Raw genomic sequence first — 24331 nt, 5'->3', positions numbered from 1 at the left:
TCATCTACTTCATAGCCATCTTTCATATACGCCAGACGGCGGTATCCAGTATCTACAGGGTATCATCTCCCGCAAGCCCAAAGAAAATACGTACAACCTTAATTCATTTCATTCATTCACTCACTCCCACCCCACTGATACCAACACCAGCTTCTCGTCCCCTGACCAGCGCCATCAAACACTGCCCAACGGCTTCCAAATCCCCCAACAACCCGACATGCCCGCGATCAGTCTTCACGAGCCCATGCTTAATGGTCCGATAGCCCGTTGGTAGCATCGCCGCAGATGCGAGACAGACACCGTCACCTGCCGCAAATGCCAGATCGTCGTATGCATCAACCTGGCCCATCTGTTTGCGCGAGTGTACGCGGGCGCCGTACACGGTGGGCAGGGCTTTGGAGTAGAGTACTGAGAATGGCGGGTAGCGGTTTGCAGACTGATGAGACTCGTTGAAGGCGAGTTCTTGTCGGAATTGGCGGGTTTCTTTTAGGGTTCGGTCGAGGTATTTGAGTGCATCTTGTAGTGGGATTGTGCATGTGGTTGCAGAGGCGTCGAGGGCGGCGGTGGCGGCGCCGCGTTTGGTGGTGTGAGGGCCGATGGCGCCACCTAGTGTAGCTGCTGTGGATGAAGACGGTGCTGCTGCGATGTCGGTCTCGTTGAGAGGGCCGGGGACGGTCTCGACTTGTTCCTTTTCTCTTGCTGATGGAGGTGAGGAGGGCTCCTTTGTCGTCTTTCCGGTCAGTTTCACGGATAGTCTCTTGCTCAGTCCGATCTTGGGGAAGGTTTGGAATGAGTTTGGTAGGTTGTCCATCAATCCCTTTTTCGATTCATTTCCGGTCGCGGGGGATGGCTGTCGGATACAGGGGGACAAGGCGTGTTTGACCCAGCTGTTGACGTCGAAAAAGTCCACGAGGTAGTCCTCTTTGCTGGTTTTGTTGATAAAGCATCTACCGTCATCCGGAAGCAAGGCGAAACTAGTTCGGATGGTGAAATTGACCTGAGCGGTGAGCACCTTGGAACTGAGGAGGACTTCGTCTCCATTTCGCAGGGGACCCAAAATGTTGACGCAGTGCTGTGGTGTCCCCGCGAAAAGAACACCGGCAAAGAGTTCTGGCCGTTGGTTGGCCGCGTGTCGAGTGATGAGCCCTCCAAGACTATGGGCGATCACGTAGGCACCTCGCTTCTCTGGTGGCAAGTCCGGTGAGTTGCACGGCAGGGCTTCGAGGTACTTGATCAGTCGTTTCGACAGGAGATGAGGACTCAGCCGCCAGTCATAGCCATAATCCCAGACGCGGAGATCGCCCTGTCGACGTTTCTCAAACTTGCGCAGGCGTTGAATCAATCGCCGGCAGATGTCGACAGGTCCAATATGGGATAGTACCTCGGACGCAATGATAGTCTCCTCCATTCGTTCTTCGTCTTCTGGAGATAGACCAACTTCAAGGTCCACCTTGCGAATGTTCAAGCCCACTTTCATGGGCACCCAGAGTTGGCGGTTCGGGGGCTTTGCAGATCGAAGCACGGAGCCTCGGTAACCACCCATGATCACGACATCGCCGGTCATGCTTGACGCTGCCTGGTCGAGAATGGGATAAGGAGAGTTCTGCCTCGTCGGCAGTTTGGGGCTGGTTCGAGTAGTCGTCTGTGTGGTGAGGTTGGGTTGACTAGAGTCTTTGCGCTGGTAATCAGCGAGAAATCGGCCAGGATGCCACTCAGACCGAAAGTCCGGAAGATTGAAATTAGGCATGCTGAGAAGCCTGCTGCCGGAATCTTGCAGGCTGTCCTTGATTGCCTTGTAGCGACTGTTTACCATCGAATGGACATTCTCGTAGTGCGGTCGATGTTCCAGCGTCGACGTTCTGGACAAGTTCCGCACGTACAAACTCTCATCGGACACCGATGGTCGCACACTAAGCGGTGGCCGCTTCTTCTGCGCAGGCAGCCTCTGGTACGAGTGAGTAGTAGCGTTCTGAAGCGGCCGCAGGGCAGCAAGAATCTCCTCGCTCGAATCGTTTCTGTTGGCCAAACTCGGCAATCTATCAACGGCGTTGTTTTCCCTTTCAGTCCCGGATAACGGACTACTGGCGGAACGAGCACGCGCAATATCCATCGACTTGGCTTTCATTGACGACGAGCTGGGTCGCTTGGTCAGGGAGCTGAGATCAGGGAAGAACTTTCGGAAGTTGAGGTTGTAGATCGAGTCGCCCGACGACGCGCGGGTTCGCCCGGGCAGGCTGGACTTGAGTATCGACCTGGTAAACGAAAGCCGGGTGTCCTTGTTGGTCGTATCTACCACTGCAGGAGGAGTTGTTTCTGCGGGCTCCTCTGTCATCTGGGCCAGATAGTCGCCCTCGGCGATTCCGGGCACGACGTTAAAATAGCCTCCCGAGCTCTCAATGGCTCGCGATTTTTCCTCTGCAGGCGTCTGGCGCGCCTTCATGCGACTCTGCTCGCGCCCGATACTGACTCCCAGGACATCTTCGGCTTGGTCGACCTCGGCGTCTGGCACCTGCTGCGGGCTCGCATCATCATCGTCCTCGTCCTCGTCCTCGTCCTCATCGTAACTGGGCGACTCGTCGCTGTCAGGGGGGGACTTTTGCTGCTCAGGAATAGGCGATGGCGCCAGATTACTGCTGTACTGAGCACGCTGGTGCGTTTTCGTCGTCGTCGTTGTGAAGCCAGTGGGTGCGACGCCTTCGACCTGGACTGGAGCGCTCTCCATGGTGGTTTCGTTTATCCAAAATCGCCAAGATTATTTCTTCTTACGGCGAATTTGGTGCAGCGATACAATTGCTCCTGTCGCAAAGTTGCGACGCGCGCGCAATTTTGCCTGCAAGCTTGAAGTTGTTGCGGGGGGAGACGATAAGATAGGTCCCCATTACAAGGACAGATAGAGCACGCCCAGACAACGCGGTTGATTGTATTAATACTGTAGTGATTCTGCGGGATATCCGATGCAAAGAATATGTCGCTAATAATGCATTGATGATGGAAGAGAGAAAGAAGGTTCGAGAGAGGAAGAAGGGAGAAAAGCGCTGCTTACACAACAAACGAGCTGGGCGTGATCCTATACGTCAATGCATCGCCAGCCTTTGGGCCCCCGTTCCGGGCTGTGCCGGGCGAAGGAAGTGGGACTTTTATTTTTTATTTTTTATTTTTTTTTTCTAACTTTTGTCTGCATCCGGTGGTGAGATTTATTGTTGTTTTTGTTTAGTCTGTCAGTTTATTTCCCAGGTCCGTGTTTGACCGCCGCGGCCAAGCATTGACTACAGATGTAAACAGGGCATGAACTAATCAGCTTCGTGTGCAATAATGCTGTTATTCCTTGGCGATGACCCAGCAATCCGGATTGCAGTCGGTCAAGCCAATCATCGTTGAACTGCAGTGCACTGGCCAGTTCAATGTGGCGCTCGGTTTTGACTGGCCTATAAATATATTCGATGTGCTTGGTGATGCTTGTCAAAAACATTTGGTAACAGCCGACAAGGGATTTCTCAGTCTCTTATTCTATCTTTATAAACTGCTCTACCTGTATACTTTCCTTCCTGCTCTTCCTCTCGGCCCTTTGCTACAATGACGTCACTGTACTGGCTACATACTGGTACTACATTATAGAGTAACCATGGTCTGGGGAAATCTTTCCTGATCTATAGAGAATTGAATAGGCTGTAGACTTGCTTGACTGAACCAATCTGAAGTAACCGCCACACTGAATCCCTCACAAAACGAGTCGGGTCGATTTGTACGCTCAGAATTCGTGATAATCCAGGCTACTGGCTCCTTTTTCAGTCGGGGTAACTTGGCTGCCAAAAAAAAAAAAAGTAAACGTTACTATGTAGCATTTATACCACCACAGTTAACATTTGAAATTTCTACATACCGTGGTTCTTATGGTATACATGCCTAGACCCCCAAGATCGCTGCCGGACCTATGACTCTTGCTCTCATCGATACTCATACCTCCGCGCACCCGCACCGTGCAGTCAGCACACAGCCCAGGCAGGTCGTCGAATCCCTCGAAGACCCGCCTAGGAAGATCACGCAAATCTCTCGATTCAGGCATGCAATAAGCAAAGGGATTTGGGTGCTTTCTGGCCTCTGTGCATTGTTTGATCCAGTAATAGGGATCGTGACGACAACCACCCTCACCGTTATAGCGCTTGCAGTGAAGCTCACACATTGTGGAATCTTGGAATACTGTTGAATGTGGTTTCAGTTGATGCTTGTCAGGATAAGAAAAAAGATTAGTATTTTACGAGGGCAGCCTGCACGTATTCGTGTCCACTGGCTTGTCTGTTGACTCATATGAAGTGCAGGACACATCCAGCCGGTGACAACCATACCTACCAGTTGTTGCAGGAGCGAAAAGTCCTGGCATTGTCGAGCGGCCTGGTAGTTATTAACTAGGTTGTCGCTTCTTAACTTATAATTAGAAATTGCAATTTGATTTGGAATATATCAAGAAATAGAAAAGTACTAATTTTCTATAATGTATTGGATTTCTGTACATTGAAAGCGGTTTGCAATTTATAAGTGGTTTATAACTGTTTATATTTTGTAATGTTACTTGTTATTATGCTTAGAACTTTGTATATATTGCAATAGTAGGATACGTGTAAACTTTTTGCAATATTGTAAAACCTTGCAGGAAAGTTCGCCCATAAACCGGCATTGAAAGATTTCCTAAACGGGAAGCGGTCCTGACGCCGCCTCAATTATTCAATGTTAGGTCCCAATACTCTGTCCCTTCTCAAGAACACTTACTCATGCTACAAGAATTTGTCACTGTTCAGTTTCACTGTCTCAGGCTAAATCACTATCACCAGACACCTTACATCACACTACAAACAGCAAAATAAACAAGCAGAGCAATGGACCCATCTCCTCCTCCAGTGAATCCCCCCAGACTTCATGTTTTCCCCAACAGCTGACGCTAACCAACCCAGAACAATCTCAAACGCAAAGCCTCGTCTGAGCTCCCACCTGAGCCCCTGCGCACTATCGACACCGAAAACCCCGTCTTTCAACACCTCAAGCAAACCGACGCCAAACAGTTCAGTGATGATTACGCCGAAACCACCACCGCACTCAGGATCTTGCTCAACGGCCGGTTAGAAAACGCAGGCATGGATCAAATCATACATTCTTTGAAAAGCCGGCCCGAACTCGCCAAGATGGAAGGGTCGAAGGCGGTATTGGCAGAGTGTGGCATTGAGATTGACGTGGAGGTTAGAGAGGGGAAGGAAGTTGTGCTCGTGAAACTTCATGGGGTTGCTATGTAGTCTTTTCCCCTTTGCTTTTTTGCTAATTACGGGGGACTTGATGGAGATGAGGGAAAAGAGCTCGAAGCACGCTTTACTACTACTGTTCTTTTCAAAAGAGATTAGCCAAAAACAAGATTTGAATTCATTTCACCTCAACGGCTACGACCAAATCGTTCCCGCTCCTTTGTCGATTTGGAAAACTGCCCAGTTTTGAACTCCCACTCTCCCTCGCGAGCAATCGCCTGGTTCTTGGAGACGCCCTTTTGGTCGTTGAAAGCGCTGTCAATCGCCGCGTTGACAGTGCCTCGGAAGGATTCGCCAGCGCCCTACTTTTGTTAGTATGGCCTTATTCAATATAAAGCGTCAACTAACGTAAATCCCGGCGAGCGTTCCCTTTATCCCAGTCTCACCGCTACTATCATTCGCCGCATTTGCACCTGGACCCGGTGTTGTTCCTGAAGTATCGGTACGTAGTCTATCAGGCGCTATCCCAACTGAAGTCGTTGGATATTGCTCATTAGAGCCATTTTTGGACTTACCAGCGCTATCTCCTTCCTTTGGTGGCGGATTAAATCCAGAGCCAGTCGAGACGTTGTATCGTGATCTCTCTCGGTGATAGTTTGACGATGTAGCTGCTGTGGGCGCTGCTGGGGATCCAGTTGAAGCTCCTCCGACGGGACCATCGCGAGTAATGGCTCCCTTTTGGACGTCAGTGCTGCTGAAACTGCTTGGCCTGCGTCCGCTAAACACGGGCTCTCGGGATTCTCCCATGGTTTCTGACATTTTGACGCTCTTGTTCTTCAGATTCGACGGTAAGGATTAGGTTGTCCGCTGTGGCCACGCAGCTATACGCGCGGTCAAAATCGATACTCGATCGGGCGGAAAGCGACGCAGAAAGTTCTATCTCGCCTTGTCAATCTCGCCATGGCGAATGATACACTGGACGTGGCAACGAGCCACGTTCATTCATCGAAATGGCCCGCAATTCTGATATCTGAGCTGACGTCACGATGAAGACAGCTTCCTGTCTGCTTGTCGTCTCATCATTGAGTCTGTGTTTTATGTTGCCAAATAGTGAGAATAAACACGACAAGGGAAAAGTAGATAGAGAGTACAGCTGTCTGTACTGTGAAACTCTCAAAACAGTGTGAGAGTGAAAGTTGAAAGGGCATGCACAATTCCTTATGCGCATGACTAAGCATTATGACTCAGCTACTTGTGCACCGCTCCATCGCGCTCGAAACTCTGAAAACAGTAAAAGCCCCGGACTGCAACTCTGCAACTGTGCATTATTATTCTTACATATTCTTTCGATGGATCATTCTCAGTCTGTGCGTGCAGTACTAGTATATCGGCCATCCCGGGAGCCGAGGTATTTTCCTTGCGATCTCTGCTAGTGCGACCTGGAGACGAGGTTAATTCGATGTCTTCTAGCTGTCACGATTATTAATTGCGCAAGCTCAGCCTACTACTTTAAATACGCTGGACGAGCCTGGAATTTTTTTTTAAAAAAAAAAAACCTGAAACGATCATATTAAATTTGCCATCAGACAAAATGCCCATCTCAAACAAACAAATCGTCTACGCCCAACAGCCGGCGCCGGCCATCGACCCCCGGCTGTCCGGGGGCACTTTCGCCGTCAAGCAAAGCGCGATTGAAGAGCCTATTCCGGCCGATCAGGTGCTCGTGCGCGTACACTATCTGTCCCTCGACCCAGCAATGCGCCAATGGCTCACGGCGAAGCGGTCATACATTGCCCCCGTGGAGCTTGGCGACGTGATGCGCAGCAATGCGATTGCGCAGATCGTCGGCGTTGGAAGCAGTCTCAAGAGTGAATTCAAGCTTGGCGAGTGGCTGGTTGCTGGCACGGGTTGGCAGGAGTATGCGCTGCTCAGTGGCAAAGCGGCCAAGGCGCAGAGAGTCGTGGTTCCAGAGGGTTGCACGCCGACGGATGCCATGTCGGTGCTGGGCATGACCGGATTGACGGCGTATTTCGGTCTTTTGGATGTTGGAAAGGTCCAAAAGGGCGACACGGTCGTCGTCTCTGGAGCCGCGGGTGCCACGGGTATGGTCGCCGGTCAGATTGCGAAGATTAAAGGTGCGAAGCGAGTCGTTGGCCTGGCTGGTTCGCCGGACAAGTGTCGCTTCTTGACCGAGGAGCTCGGCTTTGACACTGCCATCAACTACAAGGACAAGGACTGGCGCAAGCAGCTCAAGGCCGCGTGCCCGGAATACATCAATGTGTATTTCGACAATGTCGGTGGAGAGATTCTCGATGCTTGTCTCAGCCTCGCTGCCCCGTTCTCGCGCTTTGCGATTTGCGGTCATATCAGTCAATACTCGGCTGCACAGCCTGAGGGGCCCCGGAGTATTATGATGCTGATTGTTAGTTTTTTCTTCTTCTCGGGTCTACAAAAAACAGTTACTGACAACTTAATAGGGACAACGAATCACGATGAGAGGCTTCATCGTTTTCGACTACGCCAAACAGTACCCCGAGGCATTGAAAGAGCTGGGCCAGTGGCTAGTCGAGGGCAAGATCAAGCGCAAAGATCATATCATCAAGGGCGGCCTGGAGGCTTGTCCCCAGGGCCTGGTCGATCTGTATGCAGGAGCCAACACGGGCAAGATGATGGTCGAGGTCGCACCTTTTTCGCAGGCGATTCAGAGTAAACAGGGCGAGAGACTGTAGTTTGGTCATGTAATTGGGTATTGAATAGCATGTAAATAGCGTGGAGTTAGATTTCCTGATATGGTAATTGTCGGTTGGCAACGTCATAGTGATACTACCCGCTCTACTTACTCCTGCGACTGCACATCATCGTCGTCCAAGTCATTTATTACTATTAATTCTTTATTCCCCACTAGACACGTAAATTTATTGTATTACCATGCACTGACGTATCACTATGCCCCAATTCAGGAAAATCTCGTCTCCACACCGCACAACCATGGTCCCAGACCAGCTTTTTCTATTGTTGGACCTACCTTTTTAAATGTTCTCTTTCATTCGAGAACTACGAATTGCCAACCAGGATGATTCCTCCTTATATAACCACGCGTCATAGTCTCGTCGCGCTGCGCTCATTATCGAGTAGAAATTCTTGTTGTTGCATGCTTGCTTCGACGCCGTATAAGACCGGAAACTATAGCCCTCTGGCATCTCATCAGCGCCTATTTTCTACACTCCCAAAGACAGCCAAAGGAAAAATAACTGAAGAAACCAGAATGGCAGCAGCCAGTAACAACGAGAAATTCAAGCTGGAAAACCTATTCAATGTCAAGGGCAAAGGTACGTATTTTCGCTACAAGTTGCTATATACATACACGCAACTAAGATTCCGCACAGTCGCCTTGATAACAGGCGGTGGCTCAGGCATTGGTCTAATGGCCACTCAAGCCCTAGCTACCAACGGCGCCAAAGTGTACATTGTCGGACGCACAGAGGAAAAACTCGACCGCGTCGCCGAGTTATATTCCAAAAACATTTCTTCCGGTGGTCAAATCGTCCCTCTCGCGGCCGACGTTGCGCAAAAGGAAGACATCGCCCGGCTCTTGAAAGAGGTTGAATCCAGAGAGAAACACGTTTCGATTTTGATTAACAATGCAGGCATATCGACCGAATCACGACAAGATGTCGAGGGACACGAGCAACATGCCCATGGGCTCAAGGAGGCGCTGTTCGACGACAGCTCTGCCACCTTTGACGAGTGGACCAGTGTATACCGCACAAACGTCGCGCAGCTCTACTTTCTCACCTCTGCTTTCTTGCCTTTACTCCAAAGGGGTACAGAAGCAGAACACGGATTCAGCAGCACCGTGATCAACATCTCCTCGATTTCCGGAATTGTCAAGGCCTCGCAACACCACTTTGCGTACAACGCGTCCAAAGCCGCGGCCATTCATTTAACAAAGATGCTGGCGCATGAAATCAACAATACCGCGCACCTTAAGATCAGAATAAACAGCATCGCCCCGGGAGTTTTTCCGTCGGAGATGACCGCGGGCGCGAGCGACGAGAAGCAAAAGAGTTCCTTGCCAAAGGAACAATACGAAAAGAAAGTGCCTGCGCATCGGCCCGGGTCGGACCAGGATATGGGGAGTGCGGTTCTTTTTGTTGCTACGAATCAGTATTTGAATGGGCAGACTGTTGTTGTTGATGGGGGATATGTTTTGGCTGCTGGGTCTGTTTAGCTGCACTTATCAATTGATATGTAATCAATTAATCAAATGGATCTGTGCCATATGAAGTGAAAGCCAATGTATATATGTATTCCCAAATATCCCATTCATCTAGTAATTAAAAGTGGAACAAAATAAAACCGATTCAAGCTGGAAAAAAAAAAAACCGGTATCTTTTTTTTATAAAAAAAAATCACAAAGGAAGAAATCTACTCCGTACGCGTGTTTTGAATCTTGAGCACGAGAACATCCTCCGCGCCCGACTTGATCAGCTCGTCCATCACTGTCGCAATCTTCTTTTTCTCTACCATTGCACTGACAGCAACCCAGTTGGGCTCCTCCAGCGCTGTGATGGTGGCAGCACGCTTGCCCGGGGTGATGGCACAGGCCACAGCGAGCTGTTCACGGTTGATATTGTACTGACACAGGACGTATTTTTGAGCGACTGCAAAGAGAAATTTTCTGTGGTTAGCAAATGAACCGATTTCCATTTAAAAACAAATAGGACGTACCGATAACACCGCGGATTCGGCTGGTAATGAGCTCTGCGAGCTCGTGTGTTGTGTTCTTCGATTTGACCAAGACGGCGTTGCTCTCAACAACGGTGTCGATGGCCTTGAGGCCGGCGGCTCTCATCGTCTCGCCGGATTCTTCATTCGTATTAGTTTTGTATAGAAACAGATTTTCCACGAGAGCGAAGCTGGTATATACGCACCGACCAAATCGACAATACCATCAGCCACGCCCAAAGCGCAAGCCGCCTCGACACTGCCTCCGACAAACTTGATTTTCGTCTTCAACTGCGATGGATCGCTCACGCCTTCCAGCTGTGAAAAGAACGATGTCGCCAGCGACGTGAAGCTGGTCACGACGTTTTTGCCCACAAGCTGCTTGGACTCGAGCATGTCTCCCTTTTCAGGAACCTGGACCTGCAGCTTGCACGAGCCAAACCCGAGGTCGAGCACCTCTGTGACGCCCGAGACTTCGCCAGCAGGCAGACTTGCGTCATGTTCGGCAACCTGGTCTCTGCCCGTGATGCCAATGTCGACACGACCCTCGCCGACGAAGGTGGGAATGTCGGCGGCGGGGAGGAAAATTAGGGCGATGGGCAGGTTTTTGACCAGAGCGATATCGAGACGAGTCTCACGGCGGAATTGAATATCGCATCCTGAAATAAGATCTAATGCAGCTTGTTGTAGACGGCCCTCTGTTGATTTTTTTTTTCGCGCATGTTAGACGATGACTCATAAACTTCCGCGGCAGGTCAATGGACTGGGAACTGACTTTTGGGGATCGCGAACAGTAATCGTCCTTCGAGGCTGGTGAAATAAAACTATTAGCCACTGCTCAGTAGCAATTAGATGTCCAAAAAGACTCACTGGTTCACTAAATCCATCTTGTCTCGAGGTCAAGCGCAAACTGCGCGGCGCGGGGCACAATCGCTGGAACGGAGGAGAATAAAAACGAGGCGGCGCAGGAATTGCGAGTCCAATTGGCACAGGAGCAGTTGTAGATGAAGGGTATACAGCGGAGGAATACTCTGTGTCGAAGCGAAAAAGGGCCAAAACGAGTGCAAGCTGAGGAACAGGCAATATTAAATAAGGACGCAAATTATTTGCTGCGGGGACGAACGATATCGGCGACGGAGTCCGGTGAACCGCCCGCCCGCCCCCGCCGCCCAATGCTGATGGTTGCGCCTACACGTGTTGCTTCCCTCCACCAGTCTCTACCCCTGCTGACCCGTTGAATAAGATTATGTCGATGTATTTCGTCAGCTAAATATGCCGCGCAGAAGCCGGGCATGCCGCGCATGTCGCCAGAGACGTATTGGGTGTGACGGCGCGCTGCCCTCGTGCCGCCAGTGTCTCGTCACCAATCGCCTCTGTTCAGGCCCAGTGCAGGGCACTATCATCATCGACCAGACGGAAAATGTCAAGTCGCGGTACAGCACCATAAGCAGAAAGAACAGCATCGCCTGTATAGTTCCTCAACCGTCGGCGAGAAGAGCGTGGTTGGGGGCCGTTACTGCGCCAGGGATATATGCCTACGTGACGTCGGCCATCGACGTGCCTAGTCGCCCAGCATGGCTGCGTCAACTGAGCGAGATTCCTTTAGCTGCGAGAGGCCCGGCTCTAGATGTGGCCTTGGAAGCATTTGCTGCTGCCTACCACGGAGTCATGTCCAACGACGGCTCTATAATGCTAGAGGCGTGGCGAATGTATGGCGATGCTCTGTCCCGGCAATCCAAGGCCATCACGTCGTCCCATCTCCCAGAAAAACAAAGTCCAGCGGTGCTATACACGTCTGTCATATTCTCCCTTTTTGAAACTATATGTTGCACAAACTACGCCGCCTACGCTGCCCATCTTGCCGCGGCGCGGAAAATGCTCGCTCTGGCCCGCTCTGAACTTGGTCAAGATGAGGTGTTTGAGCGAGTTGCTATGCATGTTCAATACCAGACGGTTTGATATCCTCTCTTTTCCTATTGTAGGTCTTGATCAATCCCTGAAACTGATTTTCAGGACTAGCTGCTTCTAATGATTGTATCCCCGCTTGAGTACCTGACAGTCGAGACCGAAACTAACATTTGGATTGATTTAAATATGGGTCTGTATGACGAGTCACAGGAGGTGGCCGATTTGTTACTTCTCCAGCTGTTCAAACTCGGGAAACTGGTGGCTACTAAAAATCACGACCCGGGTAGTATTCCTTCCCGCCTTCACGAGGTAAGAGAAAGTATCGATAGGAGCTGGACAACATACCATGAAGAGGCAATTCTACATAACCAAGTTCTTCGGTATAAGTCTGACGACGACGAAATTTTATATCGAGACCCCTCGACAGCCCTCGTACTAGCGTACTTTGCTACCGCTAGGTTAATGATGTCCCTGGCGGACATTGACAATAATCAACATCTATCCAAAATGGACGATGGTTACTGCCAAGAGATTATCGACTGCTCGTCGTTTCTGTTCCAGAGAAAAGGCAGCATTGGATGTATTTCTCTTCCTGTTTTCCTTCCACTGGCTCTGGTAGCCATGTACGCCACGTCATCTACATACCGGAAGATGGCTTACACGCTACTCAATGATCGAGTCCAGACTACCCCGTTCAGGGGGCTAAAGTCTATCTTGGTTGAGCGGCTCCGCTCTGCTGATGATGTCAGGTGCTCGCTTCGACCAGATTATGTACATATTACAAACTCGATATCCTAAGCATATCTCCTTCTCAATACCACACTATTACATTAATCAACGGATTACTTGGAAATCAAGGTAAGAGAGACACACGCCGTTTAAGGAAGGCTGTATAGATCTGCTGCGCTGTCCAATCATTCCGCCGGGGCTAGTGGACGGCGCTAGCAAAACCTTCCTTAATAGGAATAGTCGATATACATCAGCTTGATCGATCCAGCATATAGAAAGCATTTTTAGAGTTAAGGATCAGAGAATACTTTGCTCATGTTGATTACAAATAGTTATTCTAGAGTTTCCTTCTTTTCGTCCGTCCGGATCAATTGATTCATGGCGTATGATTAGAAATCTTCACCAGACGCTCAACTATAAAAGCGCAGTGGCTTGTCCGGAATTCTATTATAACTCCAAGTCACAACTACACTATCTACAGTCTATTCAAAGGAACAAAATTGAAAATGCCAACCGCTCTAATCATCGGCGCCGGTTCACGAATCGGCCATGCAACAGCCACAGCATTCGCTGGCGCCGGCTACAAAGTCGCCGTGGCATCGCGCACCGTAAAACCCCAAGACATCTCGACATTTACACACTTTGTATTCGACGCTGCGAAGCCAGAGACCATCGGGGGGTTGTTTGAGAGTGTTCGGAAGACGGTTGGGATACCTAGTGTAGTCATCTACAATGGTATTTTTTTTTTCTCTCTCTTTTCCCCTTTCTCCTTTCTTCCTCGAATGAAATGGCTAATGCCTAACCTACTGTACACAGCCTACGCGAGTCATCACACCAAGCCCGAAACCCCGTTCGAGACACCTCTCAATGTATTTTCAGAGGACATGAACGTCAACGCCACCAGCGTTTGGGCCTCTGCTCGTGAATCAGTCCAGTGTTTCGAAGATCTGAGTTCCGAGAAAGGAGGACTAGGAACAGAAGGGGCCACGTTCATATTCACCGGAAACATGCTCAATGACACCGTCGGTCCGGGTTTTTTGCCATTTGGAATGGGTAAAACTGCGGCTGCGCATTTGGTCAAATACCTTGCGCTGATCGCGTACCCGGGGAAGCCATACAAGTAATATCCTCCCCTAACATCAATATCAATTGAAAAAAAAAATGGCTAACTTTGAAATCAATTGGCATAGGTTTTACTGGGGCGATCAGCGACTCGCAGATGGCGTACCAATGTATACAGGTCTCAGTGGCCCGGCGCATGCTGAGCTGTATCTGTCCCTGGCCAAGGATCCAGAGCAGGGGCCTTGGCAGCAGACTTTTGTAGAGGGTAAAGGGTATGTGGAGTTTCCTCGTCGAGAGTTTGCAATTCCAGGGCAATGATTGAATTATGTGATGGATATGCCTGTGGGTTTCTGGATATGGAATTTTGAATATTACGAAAGCCCTTTCGGGTGATATTACATGTACACTGTTCCCTCCGCCCGCTAATGCAGTTTAACAAATCAATATACAAACTTGTAGCAAAAATTCAAATGCCGTTTAAGCATCGAAGTGTCGATCAAAGCTGCTCGGCCACTGCTACAAGCTTATCAACCATTGAGTCTTCTGCAGCTGCAGGGACAACGCCCTCAGTCAAGACACTCTCCACACTCTTCACAACCGCCACCAGTCTCCTACGCCTAATCTTTTCCTCCAATTCGCTGCTCTTCTGCTTAGCAACATCCAGCAGCGAGGCCGGAAGATTGGCTAGTCGAGCCACATTAAGACCGTAGCTGCGATGAGCCACGCCCTCGCCGACCTCGTAAAGGAATGTTATTTCTTCGTCGTGTCGGTCTGCGGATTCCTCGAATTTCATGTGCACGTTACGAAGCTCGCGGTTGGGGAACGACTTGGCCATTGCCGAGAGGTGCTGGTAGTGTGTGATAAACAGCGTTAGGCCGCGAATCTGCCGCACCATGTAGTCGAGAACGGCTTGGGCGATGGCGACGCCGTCGTGAGTCGACGTGCCTCGGCCGAGTTCGTCCAGAATGACAAGGGACCGAGGAGTCGCCTGTTTCAGAATGTCGGCCGTTTCGGATAGTTCCACCATAAAGGTAGACTCGCCAGTGAGCATGTTGTCAAACGCTCCCATGCGGGTGAAAACAGCATCCAGCATGCCTAGTTTTGCTGATTCCGCCGGTACATAAGATCCGATCTGGCCCATGATTGCAATTAGCGCGACCTGGCGCACGTAGCTCGATTTGCCGCCCATATTAGGCCCAGTAATGAGGAGTGCTCGAGTTCCGTCAGCATTAAGCGCTGTGTCGTTTGGAACGTAGCTTTCCAAAAGTAGTTGTTCAACCATTGGGTGACGGCCTTTCTCGACCGCGATACACGTATCATCTGTGAATTCCGGCTTGGTATATCCCGGTTGTTTGGCAATGGCCGCGAGGGAGCAGAGACAATCGAGCAAAGCCAAAGCTTGGATGCAGTCGCGGAACGACTGGTACTTTGCCGAAATCCCCGCCAGCAGGTCCTTGTACGCTTTATCACAAGCTGCTGCCAGGGCTTCCTTGTGCTGGTCACGCTGTTTTAGAAGTTTGACCACTTCTGGCGTATGAAAGCGTGACAGCTTTTTCGTCCCGCTAATCTTCACCCATGATGCAGGCACTCGTTTGATTTGGGCTGAGCTGTTGTCGACTTCAATCAAATACTCGATACCTGCTGACGTGACGTAGTCGACTTTCTTCCTGCCCAAAGCTTCCGCAGCTGCAGAACGTTGTTCCTCCAGGTCGTGTTCGACGGATGCTATGCCGAGTTTCTGCTCCATGATCTCGTCGTTTTCCTCGGACTCGCGGAAGAATTCGTACTTGTCGTCATTCTTTGCTGCATGCATATTAATCCTGTCAAGGAAAAGCACAACGTCTTCTTGGATCGTAGGCAAGGCAGCAATGGCTTCGTTGATTAAGGACGACTTGAACCCGGTGTCAGCAGGTGATTTTATATGAGAAAACTCGTTGGTTATCATCTGCAATGTCTGAAGGACCGTGAGAAGCTCTGGCCGAGTGCATTTTCCATAATATATACGAATCAAGCTTCTCTCTAGGTCACTTCTGACTTTGCCCAAGAGTCCCTTGAGCTTCTCGATATGGACGTGCTGTTCTGAGGACAGCAACTCCTCCACTGCGGCAACTCGTTCTTCAAGTCGGGATTTATCCAACAGAGGCCTGCCAACCCATTTGCGAAGCAGTCTCTGGCCGAAGCGGGTTCGAGTTCGATCCATTGTCCAGAAGAGACTGCCCTTGCTGGAATAGTCGGTCTGGTTCTGGTACACCTCAAGACTAGTCAACGTGTTTCCGTTCAAGAGCATGTGCGATCGTGCAGAAAAGGATTGAAAGTATTTGGTAAGATCAAATACGTGTTCCAGACCATATTCAGACAAATGCTCAATCATAGAAGAGAGGCACACGGTGACTTGGTCTGGCAGCTGCAATACTTTTGCCAGCAAAGCACTCGCTTGCGTGTCATCGGTGGTTCCAGAGGCTTTCATCTTGTCGGCGTAGAAACTGGCTACACGGCTGTGTGCTTCTACCGCGGCTGTTTTTGACCGTGTTTGCCGCTCTACTCGGACTTTATCTCCAAAGACATTCATCTTGCTGCCAGAAAGATGTTTTACGAGCTTCTCGGTGGCCTTGGATAAATCTCCAACAATGAGAATCTCACAGGGGGCAATGTGAAGCAGCCTCGTCTCGATTTCGCCTCTCATAAAGCCGTCTTCAAACTCATCGTAGATGATATCTCCGGTAGCTGGTTGCACAGCAACGATGCCAACGTTTACACGCTCGTCACTTCCACTGGTATTGACCTCAGTAATGCAAAGCAGGTAGCCCGTCGCAGGCGTAGTACCGCCCATCGATGCCGCCGGCACGGACAATCCTTCCACGTCGTCTATGTACGTTCCTTTGGTATACACATTCGTAAGCTTCCGAACAAAAGGGGCGTTTCGATTATCGCCAGCTGCCTTGAGTGCCGCGGTCTCCAGTTGTCTAACCACGCCAACCTTGTGGCCTGCAGAGACCAGTCTTTTCACATGCACATGCAATCGGTGTGTCGGTATACTAGCAGACGCAAAACGGTCCAAATGCGCCTCGGATGGGTGTTCGTCGAATCTCATTTTCCCCGGTATACACACAATACTCAATTCCTTGGCAGCAGTCCGCGCATCTTCGCCAAAGAAGCGAAACTTGTAGCCAACTTCGACCACGAGCAGAGTATCCATGTGCTTGCGTTTGATTTCGATCACCTGTTTCTCCATCGGTGTCAATTTTGAGCCTCCTCCCTTCTTGGATGCTTTTCCTTTTGCAACTGGTGCTGGCGCAGGTTCATCGTCGTCTTCTGCCTCATCATCACCAGCAACATTGTTCTCTTCACCACCACCGCCAGTCCTTTTGGCGATACCAATAACACAATCCGCTCCGCCCAATTTCCTGACAAATTTCTGATGCATTTTATCCTTCTCCTTGCGCGACTGTCCACCTTCCTCCTCTTGTGTGCTGTTATTATTCTCTGCAACGACGGGGGAACTCGTGAATTTGAATCGATCAGTCCGCGCCACGCTGCTGGCTTGTGAGAGCTTCAGAATATCCGCTTCTGCGTGTGATATCGTCGTCTTTGAATCATCGACGGTGGCACGGACTCGTTTCGACGGCGGTTGGACAATATCATCGTCGTCGTTATCTTCTTCTTCGTGTTGTTGTTGTTGTTCTTCTTTGCTCTGTGCTGCTGGGCTGTGGCCGCGAAACGTGTCGACATTCTCTTTTCCTGTAGCAGCTTGTTTTGCCGGAGTATCTGTTTCGCGCTTTGCGTTTTGTTCATTCGACGGTGTCTTTTGGGTCACGGTAGGTTTTTTGGTAAAGAAACTGGATATCGTCTGTTGTTTTCGTTTCAAAGCGGGTGATGAAGACGGAGGTGATGATTGAGAGGGCATTTTTGCTTCTTCTTCTTTCCACTGTTACGCCTTTTGGGTTAGATAGATGCGCCTTCGCGAGGGGGCCTGGTGGCGACACAGTTCCAGCTTGAACAATGCGAACAATTAATAGGGTCAAGGGCGTTGTGACCCATGCAGTGAGACGAGTGGGAAGGTAAAATTGCCCAATTCAACTTGAATCAGTTGATAATGTTAGATACTGACATCATTTGGAGGTACGTATTGGATTGAGTGCCTGCGGAGCTCGACGCGTGACGCGCTCGCCGATTCGGGTTTAATTCAGTTACATAAGCACCCCATTTCAACTCAGCTGAAAGTGATGAAATAATTTTGTTTCTATCTGATACATAACACCATATTCTGCTAGATCTACTACATAATTCATACTCATTAATATCCGTGTCAAAAGAACGCTCTGTGTTTGTGAGGATCATGGGCTGTCCACTGACGGACCAACCGTACCGCGCATATCGTGATAACATTCAAGTCGTAAAGCCAAAGGCGAGTATATAAAATATCAAGTTCAGTGTGTCGACACCGGTGGTGCTATTTTCATTATAGTTGTGCTGCTGTGAGTACCTGTTCGTAATTCCAATGTGTGGCGTCGGTTTTTCAGGTGCAGCAACCGTCAAGCCAGAGACGGCTCTTGTTTTCAACCTCATCTTCATAGATCGTGCTGCCAGAGGACGCCGGGCGGTTGTAGTTCAGTCCGCCACCGAAGACATGGTTATCACCAGTGGAATCATCTCGCTCTAGCTCTGATCCATGCCAATCCCATCGGTAGTGAAGCACATTTCCCCCTATGATCGGGTCGTGCGGTCCTCGACTAGTTGGTCCGCCAGAGGAATCTACCAGGTACATTCCTTCAATACTTCGTGAAGCAGCTCCAGTAAAAGTCTCATAGTCATGGGAGTAGCTGTGGGTTGGTTGTAGGCTGGAGTTCTGGAAAGACGTGGGGAAATGCTCATGATCGCTTGTCGCTAGTAGGCCACTGATCACATCGCTGGCCTGCGTCAAATATGGCATCTCAAATGATTCGCTATGTGAAATTGCATCGTCGATGAGGCTGGAGATAAAGTGGTTGCTCTCGGGTACTGTTATAGGCGGGCTATCGTCTTTGAATACTTGCAGACGAGATGTCCGGTTTTGACCGACTGCATCCATTGAAAGCTGCATATCATCATTTTCCTCTGTCGTCAATTGGGTATGGCCGTGAGCGTGATTGAGATTTTGTTTACTCAAAGCAACGCTGGTAGTAGCAGGTTCACTGGTTTCCCGTTCCCGGGGCACCTGTCGCTTGAGCCGTTGTCCTTTCTTCGTGACCCGACTACCTAGGACGGCTCGATTGGGATCCGAGTTTGCCAGTGCAACGCGTTTGTCCTGTCGACCTGGACAGTTGTTTGTGTCTGACTGTTTCTCATTAGCCCGGCGGTCACGACGATCACGCGTGTCCCGGCGATCCCGGCGAGGTTTGGGTATACGCCACTCTCCAGGCAGAGGGTCGTCCTCTTCCACATAGCCAGTGATTTCCCGTTCCCTTCGAAGGGTACCGGAAGGGGAGAAAACCATCTCATTCGGTTCAGTAGCCGTTGAGGCTTCTTCCATCGCCTTGAAGGTGCTTGCGTCCTTCTTTTGGTTCCTCTGGCGTTTCATCGGTTCTGTAGCTGCATCAAAAAGATCCATTCCCGGCCATTGGATGCCTTTCAGTCTCGTCATTTCGTCTATTTTCGGCTCTATTACTGTAGACTTCGAAGCACGGCGTGAAGGGGTAAGTGTTAGCGGGTTTGGCACAGTAGGAACCGTCGACAGAGATGCACGATGGCTTTTTCCTTCCATCGGAAAACGCTTAGAGGAACGGGTTTCATTTGGGTTGTCCTCATGGATATACTTCCAGCTGTTCAGAGAATCCGGCTCCGTTTTAATGAAAGGATGTTCTGACGATTCAGAGAGAGTAGACGCAACCGTGTAGGTCCGGCCACCTTCGTTCTCTTCAGAAACTGGAGGCCGCAGGCCCGAAAGACGAGGGTCGATGTTATCTTCGAAGAATGGCCATTGGGGCTTCCGGTCTTCGGCTGTACCAGCCCATTCTAGCGACGGAAGCGGTGCTTCATGGTCGACTGGTTCGAGTTTTATACTGCCAGGAGCTTCGACTAGCCTGGAGGATCGCCGTTTCCGAGTTGTGTTTGAACCCATAGCCATACGGTCCGATAGCAGCTTGGCAAGGCCGTAGTTTTGGTACCAGCGATCGTAGTCGGTCAATGTCTGATATGCTTCGGCGTCATGCCGGCTCTTGACTTGGAGTTTGAAGTAGTTGGCCAGATGAGCCTTGGAGGCAATGTGGGTGAGAAGGTGAGACAGGTCGCTAAAGCGAGGTTTCTTGTTGCAGATGCTACAGGAAAGAACGGTCTCGTCCATCGTGAGCCACTGTCGGGTCATTCAGGGGACGCACAAGCTGGGTAAACAATAGCAATCAGACAGTAACAGATAGTAAAAAAAGGGCCAGACACAGTCAACAGGACAAGAACACAGGCAGGATATATAGAAACAGACAATTCAATGGCTTCCCCTGGTCACTCCCGCATGGGCAGCCAGGAGCAGCGTTGAGGGATGTCGCGCAGCTGTGTCGGGAAATGGACGCGGGAGACGAAACGCGGCAGGGAAAGAAGGGTGGAGGTGCTACGAGGGAAGGCGGCCGAGCGCGCTTTCCCCAGAGTGCTTCTGGGACCACGCCTATCTTCACTCATTCAATTCATTCATTGCAGGGACTTTTCATGTCTAGGCATGTCCTAACATCGCAGGCGGGTCTGATTCTCTTGCTTTTGCTTGTATCCCATTTCTAGGTACAAAGTGCTATCTTCCAAACCATTTCTTTATTGTCTCTCTGGGCATACAGCTACACGCAGGTCAGCAATGGCCAAGAATCTCTGCGAACAGAGGGAAGCTTGGAACTCACTATACAGGGTCAATTTCCTTGAGGCCAGGGTAATGCAGCAGGCTCAGGCCAGCCGTTCCAAAGTGAGTATGGAAAACATCGACCATGTTTCCAGGCTGGTCAGCAATTCCTCCTTCCTCTGTGTCCTATTTCAGTGCGCTGTTTAGTCGTGGTCATCCAATTGACGGGGGTATCTTACCTGACAACGCAGGATGAAGTCCTCGAGTTTCTGCTTGTCGATCCAGTGCAAGCGTCCTATTATATCCAAGCTAGCAGCCACCCACCAACTATAGCACACGTCCTCTAGTTTTTCAGGTCGACCATTTAAACCGCCGCTCTCAAGCTGGCGTTCGCTCAGCCACGTCCCGAGACGATCAGTATCAATCAGATCAAGCCGGTCGGCAATGGCCAAAGCAGCGACACAAGTCAGGATCTGGCCGGAGTGTGACTCGGCGCCCGGGCAAACACCATATCCTCCATCCAAGTTTTCACACTGGTGGATATAGGAAACTACCTTGTCGAGATCAATCTCGTCGAGTTTTCCAAGCAAGGACAGTGCGAGCAAGGCGCCATACGAAAAACGGGTGTCAGTCTCTCCCCATTCATCCCCTTTGAAGACACCAGACTGCTGGTCTTGTAAGGAAGCGATAACTGTCAAAGCTTAGCAAAATAACAACCAAAAAGCCCAAGTCCTCCAACATACATGATACGACTTTCTGCTTTCCATCTCGACCTGATTTGTCTAGTTCGTCTACGGCGTCAATGATGACGAGAACCTGCACAGCAGAAACGGTATACAGCATGTGAGCGTCATGACCTGGGGCAGCTCCAAAGCCCCCGTTGGCTGCTTGGCATGAGAGGATGAAGTCAACGGTTTCCTGTCTAGGGAGAGCTTCCGGATGATCCATCAAATGCAGAGCGTGCAGGCCCCAGTAGACACCATTCATGCGAAGATGCTCGGTGTACCAGTATTCGAGTTCATCTCTACGCTAGGTAATCGTCAACTATGGCGTACGGAAAGGACGACAAGTCAACGCACAGTGTCTAAGCTTTTGATATAGGCGACATGCTTGTCGGTGCAGAACTCGGCGCGGCTACCGGAACCCCCACCACCCCTTCCAGGGCCCGACACCAGCGACATAATCCAGCTCGGTACACCAGGGAGGTAGGGTTGCAAAGACGGATGGTGGAGTTGCAGGCTAGGCGTGAGAGAGCCCAAATATCTTTCTTCGCAACAAGATACAATTTCATACAAGAGGTCGAAGAGGGCGGCACAAGAGCGGTCCCGCATCAATCCTAATTTGGCAAGCGTCTTGGCGCTCCGACTCCACACAGATGGAAGACTAAGTATACATACTCTCACATTTATTCTCATGAATAATATGGATACGGACTACGGAGTAGAGTACACGGTTGCGGCTCTCGGCGAATGGACCTTGGATGAGACATACTGGCCAACTAGTGCAGTCGCATTTACAAAGCCACACTATTATCCGTCAATGCAGCGATGAGCGCATACGAACATATAAATATCGCAAAAGAAGAGTCGAGTTTGAGGACCCTAGGGCGTTGACTACTCTTTCAAGCAGGGTTAGCCGCACTGTCCCACACGTATGGACTCCGGAGCACCAGGTGTCGCACGGATTGCAAGTATCCACGCTGACAGCCAGCCTGAGACTTGGCTGGCGCATGTTTCAGAGAAGTGGGGACAAGAGCCGACTGGAGAACCGAGAGATACGGCGATACGGCGTACGGAGAAGTCATTCCTCTGCAGGATACTTTTGTTGCTGTCTTTGTCAAGGTTGAATCCGATTCATCGAGACGGCGATAACAAATGCCGCAAGCCACAGGGGTACGGACGATGCATTCAAAGGCCGACCTTCTCGGACTCATACCATCTTGTCAGGGGTTCGATGCGACAATGCTGGGACATAGGATGCCATCCATCGACTTTGGCATTGTCGTCATCGGCATGCTGTCAGGATGGTAGGATGCAAGGCTTAATATTAGCAGGTTCATCATACGTAATTCCGGGCTCCTTTGTTTAGCGACATCCACGTGCGTCTACGTAATCCCATGGACAACGCAAGGGGTTATCTACTTACTCGACTTTGGGTGAAGCCAACACTATCGCGTCCGGACCCATGGTCAGTCTGTGTCGGAACCCACTACCAAAAACAAGACGAAATTATTCTCCTTCTTTGTGGTGGCAAATGAGAGGCCATCCATCAATAACAATCACTGGATCGGCTTTTCCTGTGCCTGTTACTCCATATATGGGTTGATATTCATGGATCTTCTATCTCGGTCTGTGCGGGCCATGCTGATCATGCAGCCCAAAGGTCGCGCAACGCTGTCCGAAAGCCGAAGCAGCCATGTGGATCGAAGATAGAGGCCGTTGCCAATAATACAGACCAACAGTGCGCCAGCTCACCGCATCGCTTGTGGGCAGCGCGCTAGGCCCAATGTGGGAATTGAGCTGTCGAGATCTCTTGCGCTTCAGCTTTCTTAGGGCCGCCCGCGCTGAAGATCAGGCGTGCATTATGCCATGGTTGAGATATAGCATATGCTCACACTTGAGGACACATTCTGCTGCATGATATCCGGCCTGGATTCGTTCAGTTTTATTTATATTTGTCCTGACAAAGTATTTTATTGTTATTATTTCTTTTTCCATCCAGTCGGAGACGAGCACGCCCGAGCGGTCCTGGCTAGTCCTCTTCAGGCCTAGCGCCGACCCCTGGAACGCCCCACCCGCTCCGGCCAATCGCGTGTTGTTGTCTCTTTTTGCATCTGATTCTGATTATTATTCATTACTATTTCATTATTTCATTAATTCACTAATTCATTATTATTTTATTCTTATTTCACAAAGCCATGGAGAAAGAAACACAACCGTTACGGAGCAAAAGAGGCCCAGGAACCGGAGACTACGAAACTATAAATATGCTGTCCTTCTCCATTGAGCGCGCGATCCATGGAGAGCGCAGCACAGGACCATGGCCGGGGGTGGAGGCTGCAATTATTATTGTCCTTATTATTCAATAGTACCCTCTCAGCCAATTACTCCGATATGTAAACAAATAGTTAGTCGTTATAACGTTAATGTAACACTACGACCACTACTACTGTGTGGCAGAATTGAAAAAAAACGTATTCTTCTAGTCGTAGCCGGTAGCATTCCTGCTGCCCCTCGGTGCCTGCCTTGGGCCATCCGCCTTCCTTCTACGTACTTCTCTCTCTGTCCCTCTCTCTCCTTTCCGCTCTCAGTCAACAACTCATCCCGGTTATCCCCAGCCTAGTAATACCTTATCAACGCAAGTTATTAGCGACAAGTTACCATCATACCGATCTGGCCTGGTCACTGCTCTCGGTCTTGGCCTGACACAGCCGTGCCTGCAGCAACGCTACCTACGCTACGCCCGACACAGCAGCACCACGCACGCAGGAATGCTTTGTCCGTGCGAGCCTCGAGTCTGACCTGCCAAAAACGCGCCCAAGGAGACAACCTTCTTCGTCTTCTTTCTTTTCTTGTCTTTTCTTTTTTTAAAAAAAACCCTGTCTTTTTGAAGAATCAGGTCACCGATACTTTTGACGATACCCAGAAATTTTATCCTATCGCCGCCCATTTTCCATTCGCCGACACACCCTTGTCGTCAGAGTCACACTTGGCCAACTTGCGCTACCGACATCCAACTTTACCAACCCATGAGCCTGGCGTGAATGCCCTCTGCTGTCCGACCGTTCAAGCACAAATTGCTCCGTTCGCATCGGCCCTGGCTCGATTCTATCAACACTCGACCGGCCATCGCGGGCCATACATACATACACCTACTGGAG

At 50.2% G+C, this 24331-nt stretch overlaps 10 protein-coding genes across 10 annotated transcripts; 5 read left to right on the top strand and 5 right to left on the bottom strand.

Annotated features, from left to right (window-relative positions):
• Positions 1–112: 112 nt before the first annotated feature.
• TRUGW13939_01711 (uncharacterized protein) lies at positions 113–2722 on the bottom strand (the record flags this gene model as incomplete). Its single annotated transcript, XM_035484909.1, has 1 exon — positions 113–2722. The coding sequence occupies one exon, from the start codon at positions 2720–2722 to the stop codon at positions 113–115; it is 2610 nt and encodes an 869-aa protein (XP_035340802.1).
• Positions 2723–4871: 2149 nt separating this feature from the next.
• TRUGW13939_01710 (uncharacterized protein) lies at positions 4872–5282 on the top strand (the record flags this gene model as incomplete). Its single annotated transcript, XM_035484908.1, has 2 exons — positions 4872–4892; positions 4947–5282. 2 exons carry the CDS (start codon positions 4872–4874, stop codon positions 5280–5282), a joined length of 357 nt encoding a protein of 118 aa, XP_035340801.1.
• Positions 5283–5416: 134 nt separating this feature from the next.
• On the bottom strand, positions 5417–6047 carry TRUGW13939_01709 (uncharacterized protein; the record flags this gene model as incomplete). The annotated part of the gene is made up of 2 exons (XM_035484907.1): positions 5417–5590; positions 5637–6047. 2 exons carry the CDS (start codon positions 6045–6047, stop codon positions 5417–5419), a joined length of 585 nt encoding a protein of 194 aa, XP_035340800.1.
• Positions 6048–6819: 772 nt separating this feature from the next.
• On the top strand, positions 6820–7957 carry TRUGW13939_01708 (uncharacterized protein; the record flags this gene model as incomplete). The annotated part of the gene is made up of 2 exons (XM_035484906.1): positions 6820–7650; positions 7706–7957. The coding sequence occupies 2 exons, from the start codon at positions 6820–6822 to the stop codon at positions 7955–7957; spliced, it is 1083 nt and encodes a 360-aa protein (XP_035340799.1).
• A 536-nt stretch (positions 7958–8493) lies between these two features.
• On the top strand, positions 8494–9459 carry TRUGW13939_01707 (uncharacterized protein; the record flags this gene model as incomplete). Its single annotated transcript, XM_035484905.1, has 2 exons — positions 8494–8557; positions 8615–9459. 2 exons carry the CDS (start codon positions 8494–8496, stop codon positions 9457–9459), a joined length of 909 nt encoding a protein of 302 aa, XP_035340798.1.
• Positions 9460–9656: 197 nt separating this feature from the next.
• On the bottom strand, positions 9657–10843 carry TRUGW13939_01706 (uncharacterized protein; the record flags this gene model as incomplete). The annotated part of the gene is made up of 5 exons (XM_035484904.1): positions 9657–9892; positions 9960–10097; positions 10163–10654; positions 10732–10766; positions 10827–10843. 5 exons carry the CDS (start codon positions 10841–10843, stop codon positions 9657–9659), a joined length of 918 nt encoding a protein of 305 aa, XP_035340797.1.
• A 385-nt stretch (positions 10844–11228) lies between these two features.
• On the top strand, positions 11229–12662 carry TRUGW13939_01705 (uncharacterized protein; the record flags this gene model as incomplete). Its single annotated transcript, XM_035484903.1, has 2 exons — positions 11229–11909; positions 11976–12662. 2 exons carry the CDS (start codon positions 11229–11231, stop codon positions 12660–12662), a joined length of 1368 nt encoding a protein of 455 aa, XP_035340796.1.
• Positions 12663–13099: 437 nt separating this feature from the next.
• TRUGW13939_01704 (uncharacterized protein) lies at positions 13100–13973 on the top strand (the record flags this gene model as incomplete). The annotated part of the gene is made up of 3 exons (XM_035484902.1): positions 13100–13328; positions 13410–13713; positions 13784–13973. 3 exons carry the CDS (start codon positions 13100–13102, stop codon positions 13971–13973), a joined length of 723 nt encoding a protein of 240 aa, XP_035340795.1.
• A 178-nt stretch (positions 13974–14151) lies between these two features.
• On the bottom strand, positions 14152–17559 carry TRUGW13939_01703 (uncharacterized protein; the record flags this gene model as incomplete). Its single annotated transcript, XM_035484901.1, has 1 exon — positions 14152–17559. The coding sequence occupies one exon, from the start codon at positions 17557–17559 to the stop codon at positions 14152–14154; it is 3408 nt and encodes a 1135-aa protein (XP_035340794.1).
• Positions 17560–18171: 612 nt separating this feature from the next.
• On the bottom strand, positions 18172–21782 carry TRUGW13939_01702 (uncharacterized protein; the record flags this gene model as incomplete). The annotated part of the gene is made up of 5 exons (XM_035484900.1): positions 18172–19948; positions 20513–20637; positions 20691–21142; positions 21195–21480; positions 21531–21782. 5 exons carry the CDS (start codon positions 21780–21782, stop codon positions 18172–18174), a joined length of 2892 nt encoding a protein of 963 aa, XP_035340793.1.
• Between the last annotated feature and the right edge of the window lie 2549 nt (positions 21783–24331).

Source organism: Talaromyces rugulosus, chromosome I (genome assembly GCF_013368755.1).
Source record: "Talaromyces rugulosus chromosome I, complete sequence".
Classification (NCBI taxonomy): Eukaryota; Fungi; Ascomycota; class Eurotiomycetes; order Eurotiales; family Trichocomaceae; genus Talaromyces; species Talaromyces rugulosus.
The sequence above is the reverse complement of the archived record's forward strand: the minus strand, read 5'-3'. Positions and strand labels throughout refer to the sequence as shown.